Source organism: Homalodisca vitripennis, chromosome 3 (genome assembly GCF_021130785.1).
Source record: "Homalodisca vitripennis isolate AUS2020 chromosome 3, UT_GWSS_2.1, whole genome shotgun sequence".
NCBI classification, from domain to species: Eukaryota; Metazoa; Arthropoda; class Insecta; order Hemiptera; family Cicadellidae; genus Homalodisca; species Homalodisca vitripennis.
The window spans coordinates 114726672-114747530 of NC_060209.1; the positions used below are offsets into that span (position 1 = coordinate 114726672).

A 20859-nucleotide genomic window follows, 5' to 3' on the forward strand; every position below is an offset into this window, starting at 1 on the left:
CGATCTCCTGGAAATGAACCTAAAGGGCATGCCAAATGCGTTTGCTGATGACGTAGCATTTTTTTATTCACACAAAAATATAATGACCTTGTTAAATTACATACTAGAAGATTTGCGAACTCTAAGAAAGTGGTGTCATTTAAATAAAAATGCAATTGAATGTAAAAAAAAACGCAATATGTCAATTTTGATTTCAAAAAATTTTAACTTTTGAAAAAGAAATTAAATATCACATTCTAAATTGTAATGAGAAATTAACTGCAACTGTGAAACGAACAGTAAAGTCTCACAATTCAAATATCTTGGCGTAATTTTGGACAGCAAACTTACTTGGAATAAACACATAACAAACTTTACAGACTAAACTTAAATCTTCAATTAGGAAATTTTATTTTTTACGAAATTTTTTGTTCTAAATATTTGTTGAGAAGTTATATTTTTGCTTTAATTGACTCCAGATTACAATACGGATTAGTTTGCTGGGGCGGGACATTTAGGTACCTAATTCAAAAGATAAGAGTTATTCAAAACTACTTTTTAAGAATATAATTTCAAAAAAAACTAGAAGGGATAGCTCTTTCCCTATATTTTATGAGTTAGGAATTTTTGCCCCTTCAGCATCTTTTTGTGTTCAAAAGTTTTAAGACTCTTTTATTCAAGATGTGGTAAACCACGGAACAATTGGTTTGATATATGCTACAAGAAATATTTACCGTAGAATTTTCAGAATGCCTAAAGTTAACAAATCATTTTTTAAACACTCTTTTTGTTACCTCGGACCACATTTATTTAATAAGTTGCCTTTGGAAATAAAAAGTTTAAGCAATATTAGTAAATTTTGTAACAGATTAAAGATATGGTTGTTTACTCAGCAGAATTTAATTTATTTTTAAATTGTAAGTCTCCCTGGTCTTATGTGTATATTTGGTAAGTGAGATCTTTTTCCTTTTCTTAAATTGTTTAGTATTAGTAAAATGTGTAAAAAATAAACAGTAAATGCTTTAGTTTTTTCATTTCATTTGTATAATATGTATTATGCAGTGTAAGTTTGGTCAGCTGTGTCTGACAGACGTCACAGAGAGCCGGCTCAGGTGTTTTTTATAATTTTGAACTCTGGACTGTGGATGATAATAATGTTTTCATTATGTTATCACCGGCCACACTACTTTGAAACAGTGGTCGGTTAATTCCCAAGTATTGTACCTTGTAATATTTGTAGATATTTTTTGGTGGAATAAATCATTTATTCATTTATTCATAAAGGAATTGATAGCATGGTTTTACCCTGATTAATAAATGAACATGTTCCTCATTTAGAGAACCGACATGTGAGCAGACTGTGACTCATTTTCTTGGCTCTAGATGAGTGGGTTTGGTTTGATAAACCAGCATCACGCTGAAATCAGCATGTGGGTTGGCAGGAACTAGTAATGACTCATCAGTAACTTTGACATGTTCAGTAGTACATTTGTGTCACACTAGTTAGCATTACATGATGACTCTTTGCACGAAGCATAAAAAAATATCCTCTAGAGTTGTACTATTTTAAGTATTGTGGATTTTGTTGTTAGACATACTTGTTGAAATAATCAACTAACTATGCTGGTGATTTTGTTTTTAGTTCTGAATATAATACATTCAATTTTCTCTCACCGAGACAACTAATAGCCTTTGGTGATAAACATGAGATTAATCCAATAATATCAATCCTATAAGCTGGGTGAATTTTTGGATTGGCAAATTGAGCAGCTTCCATTGACACGAGGAGAATGTCAATCCTTACTATGTTCAGACAGACATGCTTACTATTTTAACGGTTAATCATCAAAAGATTGATAAGAGTACAGGGAAATACTCGTCAAACTCGTGAAAGTAATCTTCAAACATCTTCAAACTCCAAGCACAGCACAATTGCATTGATTACAGCTCCTTGAACACTAAACCCTCCTCCATAGTACTACAGTCCTATAAATACAGAAACTATAAATACAACTAAATGCCACAACACTTGCTTCCTTTGGTATACCTATATTATGGTCTATACCTGAATTAATTAATGATAACATAGAGGGAAAAAATGTAAAATTTTACAGTACCGTTTATCAAATACATTAGAAATCACCTGATCAAGTTATAGATTACTGAATTTCTAAAAGTCAATTTCAGCTACAATATGTATCACCCTAAATCCTTTGACAATGTTGGTCATAGTTTTCTTAATCTGTTTAAAAATAGTAAGAAACCACTTTTTTTCTTTCATTGAAATTTGATTTTTTTCTTTATTTCACTTCTTATAACCAGTGTAGATGCACTCCTTTTTTATTTTTCTATATACTGGATTTTTACGTAGAGTTCCCAATATCACTGTATAATTATAGTTGACCCTGATTTCTAAACCATATTTCTTTAGTTGGCTCATCATCATTCACTGAGACCTCAGCAGTGCCACATTTATTATTGTTTAGAGATTGGAACCAAAAATTAAGTTATAGTACAGAACAGAATAATTATTTCAGAATAGAACAAACTAGTTACAACCCGTAAAAAATGGCTATCCACTCACTCTCTGCTGCCATCTATCACAAAACACAACTATCACAAAGCCAACTAAACCAGAGTTTTTAAGTTATTCCTCTGGGTGGGATTTTCCCAATCTAATAGGTTATTAGTCTATTGATGACAAGGTTTGACATTATTTAGATTCCTCATCAACCAAAGTAATATGCTAATAAAATGTTGTTTAAAAAAAGTTAGTTTTATTATTTTTTAAACATTTCATAAATAATTATAAAAGTAAATACATATTTTACACTATTTACATCCTGCTCATCTTCCTTCATGAGTAATTTTATCATTCTCACTCATTAGCGTCATCCGTTTCAATCACGAAGAATAGATATTATTTTTCAATGTAAAAGTGGCATCTTGTATTCAAAATAAAATTATAAACACCACACTGTACAAAAAAACAAAAAGCCACGAATCTGATAGAATATAATAAGGGATACTGGTTCTTTTCACTGACAGGGAACAATCATTTCCAGTAAATGCTAAGCTGACACTGAACCACCTAGGTTACATTTTTAGCACTAATTGTTCAGAGTACAACATGCCGCGAGGTGGTACTGTGCTATTCCATTAGAGTATACCGCAATCAATAAATTAAAACATATATTTGGATAAATCGAGATCTACAATTTGTTCTTGGTGATAGCAAAACGATAAACTGTAAGAAAATCAGAGTAACAGTCGAACTTCGATAAGACGAATTTCAAGGGCTACGGAAAACAAATCGCCATATCGAGGTATTCTTAATAAAAAGGTTCATTTTATTGAGGTTTAAATACGGCTGTTATTCGTCTTATAGAGGTTTCTCTACACTCTGAAATAATTTCTGTAAAACAAAGATTTTTATGGAAAACCTCAATAATACAAATCATTGTTAGTGTAACTGACGATATTTTTCAATGTAGGCCTAGCTCAAAAAAAGACTGCAACAGTTTAAAAAAATACAGTATCCATGTGTGTATTAAATCACTGGCACATATGGTTTTAGAAACTTATTCATAACAGATCTATATTTTACAAAAAAATTGCAATCAATTCTTGAAAAAGTCATCAATTTTTGATTGTTTACCTGGATGAATGGTTGCCATATCCAAAATGGAATCTAACTCGACAATACTTTGTGGAATATAGTTAAACAAAATTGTTTACTACACTTTCATTTAAACATTTTTTCTCCATAAAAAAACTTTAGTATATCAATAACTTCTTTCGTTGACAGTTCAGCCGTGCATCCTCCTCATCATCTTCAGCTGCTTCATCTTCTTGAGGATTTGAGGGTTGAACAGAAGTCAGTATATCTTCATCGGTTAGATCACACTAACGAATCACTCTTCGTGATGTTCATATTGCTACTTCATCATTGAAGTCAACAAATTACTCAAACTCTATTTCTTGGCTCCCAGTATTTCGTTATCTTTGCACCAGTCCTGAAGATCAGATCAGGTGAGGTGCATCAGTTGCAATTTCATGTTGAGACATACGTTTGAGTCACTGTTTGTTTTTGTAAACTACTTACTATATAGGTTGAGAGCGTAAAATATTCATCCTGTAGAGCGTGTTCGTCTTGTAGAGGTTTTGTGCTAGATTATTTATTGTATAGAGGTTTTTTTTTTTTTTTTCTTTTTTTCCCCTTGGGGCGGCCTACTGCCATGCACTTAAGCCTCAAGGGCTTTTTGCGCACCCCGGAAACACACCATGAGGCCCACCAGTCTACAACTTCAGCAGTTCAACAAACCGCCGAAAACAACCATCAAGTCCTCCTGGGAAAATTCACCACCCCTGTCCAAACTACCAAAGATGGCATACCGTTCTCTTGCTATTGCAGGGCAATCAAAGAGCAAGTGCTCAGCAGTCTCCTCCTGCTCATTACACCTTCCACAGAGCGGATCCTCCTGAAGGATGCCAACTCTGTGAAGATGCTTCCTCAGGTGACTTTGCCCCGTAATGAGACCAATGACCTTAGAAGACATTGATCTGTTTAATGAGAGAAGGTCCGAAGCCACCTTGGAGGAAGGTGACTCTAATACCATTCTACTCACTCTCAAACCCAGATGCAACCTCCACCTTCTCTCATGCTCCGCGCGAATCCATTTCGAGACAACCCTAGATGATTCACACCTTGGAACACCGCAGAACGGTTGAGGGCCCGTCATAATTGTCGCTGAGCCCTGGTTGGCCAGGGCATCAGCTCTTTCGTTCCCAAGAATCCCCTCATGACCAGGAACCCAAAAAACAATTACATTGTTGATTCTGGCAAGGGAGGAAACAGCCTGATAGCAATCCCAAACCAGTTTGGGATTTGATCACGCAAGAATCCAGCGCCATCAGCGCTGCCTGACTGTCCGTGAAAATATTAATCGTCTTGCTCCTATATCGCAGACGAAGATTCTCACGAGCACATTCCATAATAGCTGCGACCTCCGCTTGAAAGACTGTCGGATACGGACCCATAGGGACCACCAGCTCCCTACATGGTCTCACTCCCAGAATTCCAGCGCCTGTGCCGCTTTTTGTTTTAGAGCCGTCTGTGAACTATTCAAGCTCCGCTGGTGGAAGAGGTTTCTTTCCCTCTGACCAATCATCCCTTCAGGGTAAAATAATCCTAAAGGGTTTGTCAAAGGAAAATTTTTGTGGCATCTGATCAGAGATCATGTGCAGAACATCCTCCTGTATCAGAGTGCTAATTCTGCAGTGCCCACCGCTGCAGCCCGACCACAGTCCCATCTGCTGAAGACAGTAGGCACTCCTTCTGGCCATAGCCCAAATGACAATGTCCAGGGGGGCGAGGTTAAGACAACAATCCAGAGCCGCACCTGGCGCACTAGGAAAAGCCCCAGTGATAGCAAGGCAGGCCATCCTTTGGATACCCGCCAGACGAGCTACCACCGTCTTCGCCTCCGTTTTTGGCCACCATACGACAGCTCCGTACATTAGTGCAGGTCTGACCACGGAAACATAAAGCCAGTACAAGAGCCTCGGCTTCAGTCCCCAGGGCCCACCTATCACACGTCTGCATTGCATTAGAGACCACTTCCCCCTGGCAATGACCCTTTCTAGATGAGGTCCCCAGTTTAGAACCCTATCTAGGATCACGCCCAGGTACTTGACCTCAGGTTAATCAGTCTTAGCCCAAATCACAAAAAAATCCTAATGGGGGTTTTTATCTAATTGCTATGTTGTATAGAGGTGTTTTTAGCATTGTGTGTTACAAAAGTTTCAAGGGATTTGAAAAAATTCATCTTATTGAGGAATTTGTTTTTATTGAGGTTTGTACTAACGAGATTCAACCATATAAGAATTGTTAAAATCATTATAGAAAGTTGTGCACATTTACAAACTTAATTTAGGCGCTATAAAATGACTTTGTTTAATAATAAATGCTAATTATATGAGGTGATCAAAACACGTCTATAGTTTCAAGAACTGGGTCAGTGTTAGATGTGTAAAGATATTTTTTGGACCTTTTCCATTAATTCTAATAATAAAATACACCAGTATTTTTGTCTTTGAGTTTTTAATTTTTTTAGTTCTCAATCCTAAAAAAACAATTAAGTTTCGGACAGTCCGAACATAAAAAAACCTCATAAAAGGAACTAGTAGTTCAACAGGCAGACAGTAATGCCTCTGGCCAATAAAGCTGGGCAACATCAGAGATCGCTGATGGCAACAAACTACAATATCCCATAAGTTAATACCGATCAGAAAAATGTAAAACTCCAAAAGGCTGATTGCTAATGCTTGAGAGCTAAAATATTACAAATTAGAAAAAAAAAAATTACTGGTAGTGAGTTGACGGAAAAGATCCTTTTTTCATAACAGCAGATTAGTCAAAAATACTTCACTGATCATCATTCCTTAAGTACATGGCAACCTCAATTTTCCATTATTATCAGCAGTTAATTCTTCCTTAGAGAACAACACAACACATTTTGATTTAAAATCTTTATTTGCATATTTAAGGATTCAATTACCACAGGAATTAAAATCAACAGATAATTTTAAATGACACACTCATTATTGGTGTCTACAAATTTCTGATTTTAAATAGATGTTTTATAAACATGTATTTTTGAATTGATAACATTCCTGCGCTTTAGTTAGTTTTATTTTGATTCAGTCTCATGAACTGTTCAAAGTTATTGTGATGATAACGAGCCAGTATTTTACACACAAAGTTGATGAAGCCTCATTGAATGGTGAGTTTTTTCACAGCAGTCATGCTGCAAAAAGTCAGTTATTTTGATTTTGTTATTTTGTGTATGACTAAGCAAGTTAGTTTACAAAACACAACAATGCTCTTTATATAAATTAAAATATTTTTACATTTACTATCCAAATTTTAAAATGTATTAATACATAACATAAATTTATATGAACATTTGTCAGTATGCTTTATATGAATACTGAGACAAGAAACTAGATAATCTAATTTCAGGTCAATAAAGTGTATCTTGTATCTTCAGAAGTTTTTAGAGGCGTAAAAGGTTCTGAAACATTCTGAGATGATACAGCATAATGTCACATCAACTCTTCCCATCGTACCTGTGTTATGTGTAATATATCACACCTGTCGCACATCCATCTCGTATCCCCCACCACTGCTAGTGGACTTAGTCTTTATCCGTCCTTATCGTTTTCATCATCATTGGAATGATGACAATAGCCAATTTTGTTATTCATCATCGATAGAAATACATTTGATAGTTTTTCTCACGGCATTCTATAAAATCCTTAATATTACAAAACATTGATTTCCTAACCATCTCTACCAATCCATAAATATCACATCTACCAACTAGATAAAAATAAGTTTACCACTAAAACAAATGCATAATCAAGTATAACCAAATATGAAATGAAATCAAGCGTTTGATTTTACTATTCTACTGTTTTGAAAAATATGAGTTATTCAGTGAATCAGCAGGAAATTATAAATGAGAAGAAACAGGAAAAAAGTCAATGCTCTCTATTAGACTCAATGGAAACTAAGAGAATGGGTTTCTACAATTCCCTAATAGATAGCATACGTGTTCAGGAGAACAGTTATTAACTTATGAAACAATACTGGAATATTGTTTATTGACATAGTAGATCTGGCAGAGTGATCAGCATTATCACTGGAAGTAAAAAGCCATACAAAATTCCTTATTCAAAACCTTGCGGTAAGTAATTTGCCAACTGGGAAGAAACAGTTATTACTAACTTTAATTTGAGCAGAGCCACTTGACTGAAGACAAGAAAATGAGTCACACTTCATTTTATCGCTTGTCCTTTTTATATAATATATAAAGTAGGTTACTAGCTTAAGTTGGGGCAGTGAATAGTGATATTGATGTATCATGTTGTTCCAGGCCACCCACCAAGTCAAGTGGAAACTGTGGAATGAAGACAACCACCATCAGCAGTGTTGTTTTAAATACAATTTACAGTTAGCCTACTAAAAAAGTTAAAACAAATATATATTTAAGACAGTTAAATTTTAATGTGTTTACTTACTATAGAAATAAAACTATTTAATTTTGTTAATCTAAGAGTAATCTTTTATCAGAATTATTGTGAAATGTTTAAAAAGTTCATTGAATATTTTCCAAATTTATTCAGTAATAGAAACTGGATCTAAACGCAACATAACTTGTCATACCATTGGGAGTTGACAATAATAAGATTTTATATTTATAATTTGACTTGTATGTTCAAAGTAACATTGCAATTTGTGAATGTGTCAATAGGAATGAGTTTACAAATTAAGGTGAGTGTTGCAATAAAAATTGTCAAACCCATGATAGAGTATTAGCTGATTACTTTAAAGCATTTTATTGTTCTGAAACAGATTGGCCTCATTTTAGCTTAAAAATACACATGAACAGAAGTTGAAAATAAAACAAAGCTGTAAGACTTTGTGAAATTGTTTCTAAACATATCTGTCAGACAGCATATCTGTTTAAATGAACAAATATACATCATGAAACTGTATACAGTGGAACCTTGATAAGTCGGATTAATCGGGACCGCGGCCGATCCGGGTTAACGAAAATCCGGGTGAGCCGGAGAATTAGGTAAAAATTAATAAAATACGGTATACTTACAGATAAACTCCATTATAATATTGTAAAAACATCAAACATATGCACATTTAATTATTATTAATCCTTACAGTACACTTTATTTCCTGGTAAAAAACTCAGTCAGCTTTGGTTGAATGTCGTCTGCCGCGTGCGTGCTGTACGATCCCGCAGTCTCTTCAACATGAGCAATTCAACCGGCGATGTTTTTTGCCTGCCGCTCGAAATAAACCATTAGTTCGTTTAGTTTGGTCACTGCATTTCCATGACTCATCACTGGATCTTCAATGTCCCCGTCCGCCTCCTCAGTGTCTGATTCATTAGCATCAGGTAAAAACGACGCGATCACTTCTTCGTCAGTAAGTGGAAAGGGTCAGAATTTGGGGGAAATACGCGTCTGTTATTGTTTCCGAGAATCCGGGACAATGACCGCCACTCAGCCGCCGTATGCCATGAGTCACACACTCACTGTCGTACAGTCCCATCAAATACTGATGCAACATCGATTCACGGATACTATACCACTCAAAAATATTACGTTTTTATTATTGAAATGTTTGTCTGATTTTTTATTTTTTAATTGAAAATCAGTCCGGGTTAGCTGGACTTCCGGGTTAACGGGAGCCGACTTATCGGGGTTGTACTGTAGTTAATATGATTTACACTGTTATTAGAATCATCTGATACAAACACCATGCTACCATAACACATTAGTCCCTGTGTGCTTTATAATTTGCTTTCTGTGTGTGTAATATTTTAACAAACATTTATTTTTTTTTATTTAAAAATGATTTATTTTGAAAAAAGTGTCTATGTATTTCCTGACATAGTCTACTTTGCATATATGAATGTTTACCTAAAAATTATAAAAAAGTTAATTTTGAGATAATAGATATACATACGGTACTATTTTCCATAATAACTAATTTATTATGTGGCACACAAAATATTACACGAAACAAATTTGCGATATACATGTTTACCTATTTTAGTATGTCACAAATAACAAAAATTTAGACCAAAACTAGCTAGATTTTCAGAAGTTATTCATAACTAATTTATTAGCTAGATATATTGAATAATAATTGTGTAGTAATTAAAGTTAATGTTGTAATTTTCAGTACTAAAGATTTGTTATTATTTATTTTAAATTTAGTATTTTATTTATTTTTATGACAAAAGCTATATTTGATTTAATATAGTTATAGAACAAAGATTGATATCAAAATACTAAATATTATAAATATATATAGGTACTGTTTTTTATTTGATTATCATTAAAAAGAAAAAAGTGTTCCCTCTTGGAAACTTTTATAAATTGGTAATTTTGTCCTGGCTCTGTTGTGATATAACAAAAACAAAAAGCTTCTGGGTTGCATTTTAATAATAGGCTACCACTGAATGAGGTGAGTAGTGGAATTATTACAGTAAGACAGTAATAGAGTGATGTTTTACATTGTAGAATCATTCAATGTATTTTTGGACATTTTAATCCATGTTAGCTTTATAGCATGATTTATTAAGTAAAAAAAAAAAAAAACAGTATTGATGAATAAATTCATATTTTAAGCTTCTGTTTTTGTGCAACAAACAATTTGTTATTTCATGTCCTAAAAACATCTTGCATATAATTTCTGTACTTGACTTATAAACTACAAATAAAACTATATGAAACTTGAAGCTATGTAAACCGAGAAAAATTACATTGTTAGATAAAGCTAGAGATTTTCAAAGATTATCTCATCATATTATTGTATTATTCATGATTATGTGCTTCAAATGGTAAACATGAGATTGGTATGTGTTTGAGTACTTCTGGCTGTGGTAAGTATGTCTAAAAAGTGTTTATTGGTCAAAGAGCATCTACTTCTGACTATTGCAATCTACTTCCAGTCTGTGGTATTTCCGGTGCCATAATAGCATTAGCAGTGTTGCCCTGATAAAGAAAACATATGTATACCTAGGTCTGAAAACTCTACTTTAGGCAAAAAATGAGTTCAATAAAGAGTAAAATCAGGTGGGATGGGCAGTCGTTGGGTTAGTGACGTTATCTAGTGTGGGATGTTCAACAATGCTCTAGGTCTTGGAAGATTCCGGGGTGGGGGGCACCCTCCCGGGAAACCCACTCCTTGATCTGATCCCACTCAGACTGTTCAGCCGCTGAGTAGAGCCGAAGAGCTTGGTAGTTGTGGATCAATGGTAGACCCATGGTAAGAAGTATCACGGTGTTTCTGACATATCATGGCAAGTTAAGAAATGCACATTGTGGAGTTTTGGAAGGCTTCTAGCCTATTTCTGGTCAAGGCAGTTGTTCTATGGTACTAGGCAGTTGTAGCATAGATAAGGGCTGGAAAAATGCTAGTCAGCTGCTTAGTCTTCTCTGAAAAGGAAGAGGTCGGCTTAATCAGCGAGGAGAAACCATTACAGGAGGCTTTCCTCAGGTTGATGCGGGTGATTGCAGCCAGTGTGGTGGTCAGCGTGCATGGTTTAACACTATTCCCAGGTATTTGGTTTTAAAGGTCAATCATTTTTAAATGAAAAAAATCTATTAAAATTGCTAAAATTAGTAAAAGGTATCGATCCCAAGACAATCCAAACCTAGTCTCAGATGTTAATAACAAGAACTAGTCAACAGAAGTCTCCAATAATGTCCTGTTCCCAGCATTTGTGGAATTATTCTAGGTCTGACCCTTGGACCATGGTGTGATTAGTGTTCCTGTGAGATAAATGTGTTTATCTTTACTGAGATATTAATAGTTGATATGTGCATATTTATTTTAAATTGTAATGAATTTGATTAGATTACTTTTATTAAGAAAATATCATCTTCAGAACATTTTTTCTAAAATGTGTGCTTAGAATTATACTGTATATCAACTTCTAATATGATTAAATAATTTATACATCACTAGAAAGAAGAAAATAAGGGAATTACAGCCGTGTAAGTACTTTATTACAGGTTGACTTACTAAAAATGACCAGAATTCTATAAAGAAGAGTCTTGTCTTTCAGGGTCAGCAATCATCTGATCTGTACTTAAGTTGACAAGGCAGTGAGCGTTACCAAGGCAAAAGTCATACATTTATATTATATTTATCTCCAAATTGAGATTCTGTTAATTTTTAAGGTTAAGATAAATTTTAAAAGGTAGTTTATACAATTTATAGCCTAAAACGTTATCAGTGAAAAACAAATATTGCATGAAATTTAACATTTGATCAAATACAGCAGAAATCATATTGCTAGGAATAAAATTAACTTCCTCTATTGTACTGATACAGAATTAAATATTTTTTGGTTTTGATAGGAAATAAAATTAACAAATTATGAAAGTACAAAATATATATTATATAATTTATTCTTTGTGATCGATTTATGAACTAAGGTCACAAAACATTTGTGTACAAAGGAGTGTAACAAAACTTGGCCAAATTACATTACATATTGGCACTTATCCATAGTTTTAAATTATATACAAGTTTTATGTAAAAAAACACTCAAAGTAATACTGCAAAAAACAAAATAATAAATCAAAATTTATTTACACAAATACAGTATATAATGTATTAATATATTAGCTTATAAATATTAACATTTTTAAACCTAAAATACTCTCAATAATTATAAAAATAATGCCTCACTATATACATTTTATGAAAAAAAGATACCTTCTACATGAAATCTTTGGTTCCATGGTATAAAATACAAAAGCATATTTTTTATGCCAAAAAGTATGAGCACACATATTTGAGTTTCAAAAATACATTCATTACCCTTTATCTTGGGAAAATTAAATGCCATTCTTATCCTTCTGCCTAAAAATTAAATACATTACATGCCTAAGTCTGCTGAATTATCAATGAAATAAGACTTGAAAAAATAAGTGATTTTTGTAACAAGATGAAGATGCAAACATTAACGTATGAGGTACTTACTTAGCACGCTGTATTGTATTTTAATAAATCTAAGGCCTACTAATGATTTATAACAGACAGGCACTGCACCATGTGTAACAGTTTATTGCTATGGCAGATCACACGATGCACAAGGTGTTGTCGTGAATGGGGAATCCCAGTTGAGCCTCTTGCATGATCCGCAGCCGAGGACCCAGAGGAATCCCCAACTTGTGGAGTCGTTCCTCTGTTAAATACGGCAACTCCACTAATCCGACTCTTTCGTTCTCAAACAGCGTGGCGTACTTCTGTAAACCAGAGAATATATTAGCATATTATTAGAAATATCAGGAGTTTTTTATGGAATTTTGTTAAGGAATTAACAACATCAATGTTTAATATAGTACAGATTAAGAAAGTAGGTATCTCAAGTCATGGTTTATGCTTTGAAAATTACATTTTTGGAATACCATAGTAATAATTAATAAAAAGGAATACACATTTTAAAATTTATAATAAACGCGTAGAAAAGGGAAAATCATGCCACTGACTGTAGTGGATCTGACAATGGTTATTTTATAGTGGTAAACAACATCGTCAAACATATATTTCATTGCAAATGCAACATCAGAACTCAAGAGTTTATTGTCATTAAGCACATCTTTTGCAATGGTGCAATAGTCATAGTCAACAATGTTCATTACATGTTGTAGAACACAAAGAAAACTTAAAATAAGAACGTTACAATTGCTGAGCTTGCCTGCAAGAAACCCAAACTCATCTTTACAAAGGTACTGTTATTTATGTCAAAAAATGCACATATCTGTTCTTTTATACAGTATTTTAGCATTATGTTAAATAAAAATTCGAATGGATGCATAATGACATCTACTATCCCCTTAATTATCTTGTTGAAAAACCCATAGAAATCTTCACTTTGAAAAGAACATTCACACAACGTCATACATCCATTTTAAAACATCTCTTATACTAATTTTTTCACTTAAAATTACTTAAAAGAACTATCAGGTACTTGTTTGCTATTATTAATAATATGAGTTGCTACATTAATAACAGGACAGGAATTAAATAACAGTAAAAAATGAATTAGATCAAATATTTAAAAGAACTACATTTGGAAGATATATTTTTGAAGGAGAAAGAAGCATAATGATAACTAAATAAAAATAATGAGTTAATCATACTTATAATAACTAGAATGTTTGTATCAATATTTATCAACACAATAAAACTGTTCATTACTGAAGGAATTGATTAAATTAAGAAAATAGTGAACAATATTTTACAAAATACATTGTATAAAATACAATACAATACAATGTGATTTCTAAAGTATCTAGAATATATCTTGTATATTTCAAACATTACAAAATGGAACTAAATAAACTTTGAAGCACCATAAGAAAGTCATAAACATTTGAAACCATGTGATAAGAAAAAATTAATTGAATTAAAATATAAACACATTTATTAATAAAAAAAAAACATTACAGTAAGGCTATTCAAAGGGCACAAACTGGTTTTCTTACAACATTTTCCTTAAAACAGAAACTGATTGTCAGCCAAATTTTTAGGTGTTAGTGGAGGTTGAAATGAGGTCTCCAAATTATAAGCAAACATTTTTAGACATGATTTTCAAATAGCATTTTGTGAATTAAATGAAACTAAATCATAATTATACAATTTTAGGCTATAAGTAACAAAGTGTAATGGGTTTAACAAAAGTATCTTGATTATTATTTAAGCTCACTGATCAGCTGATTTCGAGAGTTGACAATGTTTGTTTACTTTTATTCCATTATTTTGTGGTTATTTTAACTCGTTCACACATGACATGTACCCCATAGGGTATAAGCGATTTATCATAACTGCTGTTGTGTAACCAATTGGGCTTTCGTAAAGCGTGTCATGCGCCTGATGGATTACATGTTGTTAAGCATTTTCTTATCAGTTATTTTATTGTTTGACTATCTTGGTGGTTTATGAAATGTGAGTCCACGCTTATAGAAATAACTCAGACTATCTTGTACTCCATCAGGACCACAACTGCTTAATTCTTTAGGTAAAAAAAAGTCAAAAGCACATTACAATATAATGTTTGTCATTCTACTGAAGAAAATAAAATTGTAATAAAAACTGGTAAAAATCAGTTTTAACACTATTTTAGTTCAAACAAGTTATTAGTCTCATGTTTATGATATAAAATACAATAATTAGAACAATTTGAATTTCATTTCTGCACTTTATTAAAGCACTGGAGGCGCATTGGTGCTCATCTGGACACGTGAAACAGTAGGTGTTGACCCGTTTTGCCTTCTTTAGTGGCATGTTCATTCACAAGACCTCCATAACAGGAACGTCACCTCTTTCTTGATGTATGGGCCAATCCGACTCGGTTGGCGAGACAGTGTTTGAGCTCCTGTCATCCCTGGACTTGTAGGGTTACATTCTGCGGCATTTTTTACTGGAGTTTCGTTCAGGAGTTGGATCAGACTTGAAGATGATATAAGCTTTTTTATCAGCTCTTCCCTAACTCGTAGAATATCCTACTTATTGTTTGGCTCACTAGCATCACTGAAAATGACCAGTGCATAGACAACACAGGTCCCTAGCAGTAATTCTACTGCTACCTTCTTGTACTATTTGCTGCTGTAAGAGAGTGTAATAGAAAGACAGACATTGGGTCTAAAATGTCTACACCCTTTTTGATGTTGTTGTAGCTTAGAACAGTTGTGGGTTTTAAAAATGGTTCCCATTTTCTGTTTGTTTTCCCAGATGGAACCAAGACACTGGAGTCCTCTGTTTGTATTGAGACTATGTATACCTTTCTTTTATCTACCTATTTTACGACGTTGACTCTGTTCTCATTTCCTTGAGCAAATACTTCCCCTTTCTTTAGTTTCTTGCTCGTCAGTTCTACTGCATTTCCCTGCTGATTTATTCTTGTTCCCTCTGTCGAAGTGCTACACAAGTAGGTTTTTTGATTTAGCAATTGTTCAGCTATTTCGATAGTTGCTCTCACCAATCTATCATCAGTTGTTCACAATATTAGAACCATTTACAATGTCATTTTCATCAAGTGAGACCATTGCCACTATCTCCTGTTGACTCCTTATAGCTATCACTGACAGAAGGTACATACTCACTTCCACTTACTTATTTATGACACTTTTTACGGCATATTTATGTATTATTTTAATTTGTGCTTTCCATTAGTAAAATTCAGGGTTGATAACATTAATAAGGACAATTGGATAAACTATGAACTTAAAAAAGAAAAGGAAGAATTAATTGCATTAAGTCAGACTGTTAGGTTAACTAAAGATAGGGCTACAAAAGAATTACTTAATGAAAGAAAAAAAAGATATCATTTAAATGCCATTGATGCAAAAAAGGAATTTATAGATAATAAAATCATGAATTCTGATAATGTCTGCAAATCTACTTGGAAAATAATAAATAAAGAAATAAAACCTAAAATAGAAAGAAACAATGACATTAGATTGATTGCAGATGGCCAAATGAGCTCCGATCCATACAAAGTTTGTGAAATATTTAATAGTCACTTCATAAATGTTGTAGATGACAGTATAGTTCAAAATTTCCTTATCTGTGTTAACCATAATAGTAATAATTTAAATACTCAAAATCCACCCAACAAACAGCTTTGTATAAAGCCTTTAAGCGAAATCGAACTTGATAAAGTCATATCATCTTTTAAAAATAAATTCTCTGCGGGGTATGACGATGTCCCTATGCCTATTATAAAAAATGCAAAATATCTATTGATTAAACCATTGATGCATGTTATTAACTCTTCTTTTGTAAGTGGAATATTTGCAAAAAACTGAAAATTTCTAAAATAAAAACAGTTTTTAAGAAAGGTAGTACAACTGATCCTACTAATTATCGTCCATTGTCAATACTGCCAACCTTCTCCAAAATATTTGAGCGTGTAATGCATATTAGGTTAGTGGAATTCTTAGAAACTAATGGGTTATTTGAGGAGGAGCAGCATGGGTTTAGGTCGGGTAGATCTGTCATCACTGCTGGAATTGAGTTTGTGGAGTCAGTTCTGGATTCTGTGGACTCGGGTAATCGTGCTTTTGGTATATTTATGGACCTCAGCAAAGCATTTGACAGAGTCTGCCATAATACTCTCAAGGCTCTATACTTGGCCCCTTATTATTTCTGTGCTATATTAATGGTTTACCGAATACTGTATTAAATTTAAATAGTAAAATGTGTTTGTATGCAGATGACTGTAACTTAGTTATATCTCATAAATCTCTAAACGAAATAGAAAATATAGCAAACCAAAATATGACATCAATATAATATAATTATTTTTGTGAAAAAAAATTTGTCACTTAATGCAGATAAAAACTAAATATATTTCATTTTGTACACACAAAAATAAACTCAGTCCACAGCCAAAAATTGAGGTTCAAAACACACAAATAGAAAGAGTAGATCAAATTAAATTTTTAGGTTTGACATTGGATGAATGCTTAACTTGGGATGGAATGCTTAAGGTAATTCAAAGGAAAATATCTTCTGGTCTTTACGCATTGAAATCAATTTCAAAATATTGTAATCTGGAAACTTTAAAAATGGTTTATTACTCACATATTCACTCGCATATTTCTTTTGGTGTTGCTTTGTACGGAGCAACCAGTAATACTAATTTGCAAAGTATTTTGCTGTTACAAAAAAAGGCTATGAGGGTTATGTTAAATTTACAGAGACAGGAGTCAGTGAAACAAATATTTTCGGATTTAGGTATTTAAACTATTTATGGGCTTTACATTATGGACACGATATTAGAAGTAAGGAAAGCTAATTACAGCTTACCTAGATTAGGCACCTTCCATAACTATTCAACTAGACACCGTAATCAATTGGCAGCTCCACAGATTAATTTGCAGTTCACAAGGAAAAAACCAATAGTTGCAGGCATTAGATTTTACAATAATTTACCTAAAGATATCTTAGCAATTGACAATTTTCAAAACTTTAAAAATAAGCTAAAGCAGTATTTGATCAGTAGACCACTTTATTCATTTGATGAGTTTTTGTCTTTAGTTAGTAGCCTTAAGGACTGAAATGTAAAATACACAAAATAATCTTGTACATAATGATAACCGTTATAATGATCGATTTGTCATGGGCCTAGAATATAAATTTTTTAGATTGAGTAGGCATTATGCACCTTGTATTATCTTATAATACCATAGTTATTGTAATGTATGGTATATTGTAAACTGACGCCATTTTATGTTTGTTACATGTTATGTACAAATTATGAATAAAGTGAATTTGTATTGTATTGTACTTCAAAATCAGTTAATTCTTATACGTCCAGAAAATCGTCCAAGGCTTCATCAATATCTTGACTGCCCATTTTAGTTGAAATACCTCACAACACAATCTATTTTAACTTTGCACTTCAACTCACAGATAATATTTGTACAAGTAACTGAAGTAGAATTAATTTTGGTGTCAATGCACAGAATTATAAATCTTGTCCCTTTGCTTTGTAAATGTTATATACATAAAATAAAACAAATTTTTACATTAAGTAAATTGTATTTCTCTGGAGTTGACAAGGGGTGATTTTCAAGTTTTGGTTAACATTTATGGACATTTTTTGCCAGCCAATTATTGGTTGGCATGGTAATATGACATGATAAAATTTAACTAAGTAATAATAATTTATAGCATAACTAACAGTAAATGCATAAGAAGTTAGATTTCAACAAAAGATAAGGTTAAAAAACTAACTAAACTGGGTGCAAAAGAAAAAGAATAAAGTGCAAGAATCGTACCTCATACCCTAACTTTTTCAAGAAGAGCCTCAGCAGTGGGGGCTCGTCTCCGAAGAACTTAGTGAGTTTCTTGACACGCTCAGGATTACTGTTGGACTGCTCCACACTAAGCCTGTTGAGCGTCCGCGGCATGGACTGTGAACGTGTGGCGGCCATGTTGCTCTGAGTGCGCAGAGCAGCTAACTCTCCACGAATCACCTCCATTTCCTGCCATACCATAAAGCAGTTAATAATACTGTAAAATGATATAATATAGATTTTTGTTTCCAAAATAAGGTAGAAATACTGTCAAATATGATACTTTAAAGAAACTACAAGTACACATTTCTGCCACTACGCGTGTATAGCGCAACTCATAGCCAGTTCAGTGCCGCCTGTATTGTCAATCTGGCTTGTTCCATTCATCTGCAGTGATTGTTTTTGCTGGTGCTGTCTTGTTTTTATGATGGCAAGTTTAAGTGAACAACGTGCAGTTGTGAAATTTTGTTTTTATTTGGAAAAAATGCTGGTGAAACTGTTTTAATGTTAAAAAAACAGCTTACCAAGATGACACTATAGGTAAAAGTCAAGTGTACGAGTGGACTGCTCGATTTAAAAGTGGTGACATGTCGATTGATGACAAGCCTCGTTCTGGACGTTCATCAACTGCCCAAATCGACGAAAATATTGAAAAAATTCAACAACTTGTGCTTACAGACTGCCAACAGACAATTGATTAACTTTCAGAGATTAGTGGGTTATCTTGGAGTTTGATTCAGCGAATTTTAACGGAAGATTTTGGAATGAAAAGGGTTGCTCCCAAGTTTGTTCTTTGGGTTCTGATTGACAATCAAAAGTAACATCAGAAAAAGGAACGTTTTTGGCTAAATTGGCATGGTTACGCTGCCCCATGCACTTTACTTGCCTGACCTGGCACTGTGCGACTTTTTCTTTTTTCCAGCCATGAAAAGGGGCTGAAAGGACACTGATTTGACAATCCCAAAAAGGTCAAGAAAAGAATGAGGGAGGAGCTGTCAGCCATTTCTAAAGATGAGTACATAAAATGTTTTGAATAGTAGAAACACTGGTGGAAGAAATGTATTAATTGAAATGGATTTTTTTTTAGGGGATAAGGCTTTTTGTAAAAAATTTGAAAATATATAGCTTTTAAAAAATAATTTCGGTTTCTTTTGGGTACTCCCTCGTAGTATTGTAAATTTTAGGATCTGGGAAAAGAATCTTTTTTTTGTATGAGATTATATTGAAATCTGATTTTTTACTAAAACTGGTGTAATATATTGCAAGTAATTTTTTAATAGCTAATTAAGAAAATATAAATGATTGGGGAGAATATCATTATTATAAGAAAGAAATTAGTTAAATATAAATATTTCATTTTATATAGTATTCATTATTAATAATTGTACGGAAATAAAATTAATGTCGTAATTTTGTTACATATTCTAATAGTAATTTAGAAAACATTAGGATTTAGTTTTTTACGGAACACTTTTTAAAATATCAGTAATTAAACTTACCTGAATCATTAGGTGTTGGGTTCTCATCTCAGAAGAAAGATGAGCAACACTACGAGCTAGGGTGACAACGTGAGATTCCAGCCTCTGGAACCTCTTGTTAATACCCTGAAAAATCATGATCAGATACACAATAAATAAATATCGCAGACTACAAAATGATGAAATATTCTTGATTGGTTTCATGTCAATTTGTCTGAAATCTTAACATGACAAGATCACTGATGTTTAATAAATCATAGCTAACCTTAAGGTCTTTGACCTTCTTCCTCTCAGACTGATCGTGGCGACGCTTATCCCTGATTGGTCGGCTGCTCACAGAACTCGGGAGGGAGGATAGACTTCCATAGAGTCTGCGTTTATTCACACGAGGATCAGATGGTTGATAGCGACCATGTTGCTTTTTGACACCTAACAGTTTCAGCACCTTAAACAGTTATTAAATGTGTTTCAAATAATGTTTAAATAAATAAATAACAAAGACTAATTATAATTAACTAATGGTTTAGTAAAATAAGTTGATATGTGATGGAGGAAGAATGTGGAAGAAGTGAAATGTCATTAATTTAGGTCATGCTGGTTTATTCTGAAGACAGAACTTTGAGCTGCTGGCCTACTCTGGACAACACTCAAACACAGGAAAATGCTTTATTTATTTATGTTTTGTAAATACTATAATCAAATTGCTGGGATTAGCTTCATACTTTGGAAGAATTGCTAGATTTGGGTTAGTATATTTTCTAGTACTTGATCGTCCGTGTTCTAGAAGTTACTTTGTGTGAAACTTATAATATGCTATTCATAATATGTAATCCAAGTTAACCTGGGCAATGTGCATTACAAATGAACTTTTGGTTTCCTTCAGGCACCACGCTCTGTAGCACTTCTTATTTAATCAGTTTTGATTGGACGTTTGTTTACACTTCGGATTTTATATTATTTAAATTTTAGATATTCTAATTGTTGAAATTTG

At 33.1% G+C, this 20859-nt stretch overlaps 2 protein-coding genes across 2 annotated transcripts in view; one reads left to right on the forward strand and one right to left on the reverse strand.

Moving 5' to 3' along the window:
- LOC124357347 (MD-2-related lipid-recognition protein-like) overlaps positions 1-10204 on the forward strand; it is a 29640-nt gene extending 19436 nt beyond the window's left edge. Inside the window, exon 4 of the mRNA XM_046809061.1 lies at positions 7920-10204. Coding sequence (XP_046665017.1) covers positions 7920-8009 — 90 coding nt within the window. The 3' untranslated portion in view covers positions 8010-10204. The remainder of the gene's footprint in view (positions 1-7919) is intronic.
- Positions 10205-11957: 1753 nt separating this feature from the next.
- The window catches only part of LOC124357346, a 108869-nt gene continuing 99967 nt past the window's right edge, over positions 11958-20859 (reverse strand). The window contains 4 exon segments of the mRNA XM_046809058.1: positions 11958-12831; positions 18373-18579; positions 19890-19994; positions 20134-20313. Coding sequence (XP_046665014.1) covers positions 12664-12831; positions 18373-18579; positions 19890-19994; positions 20134-20313 — 660 coding nt within the window. The 3' untranslated portion in view covers positions 11958-12663.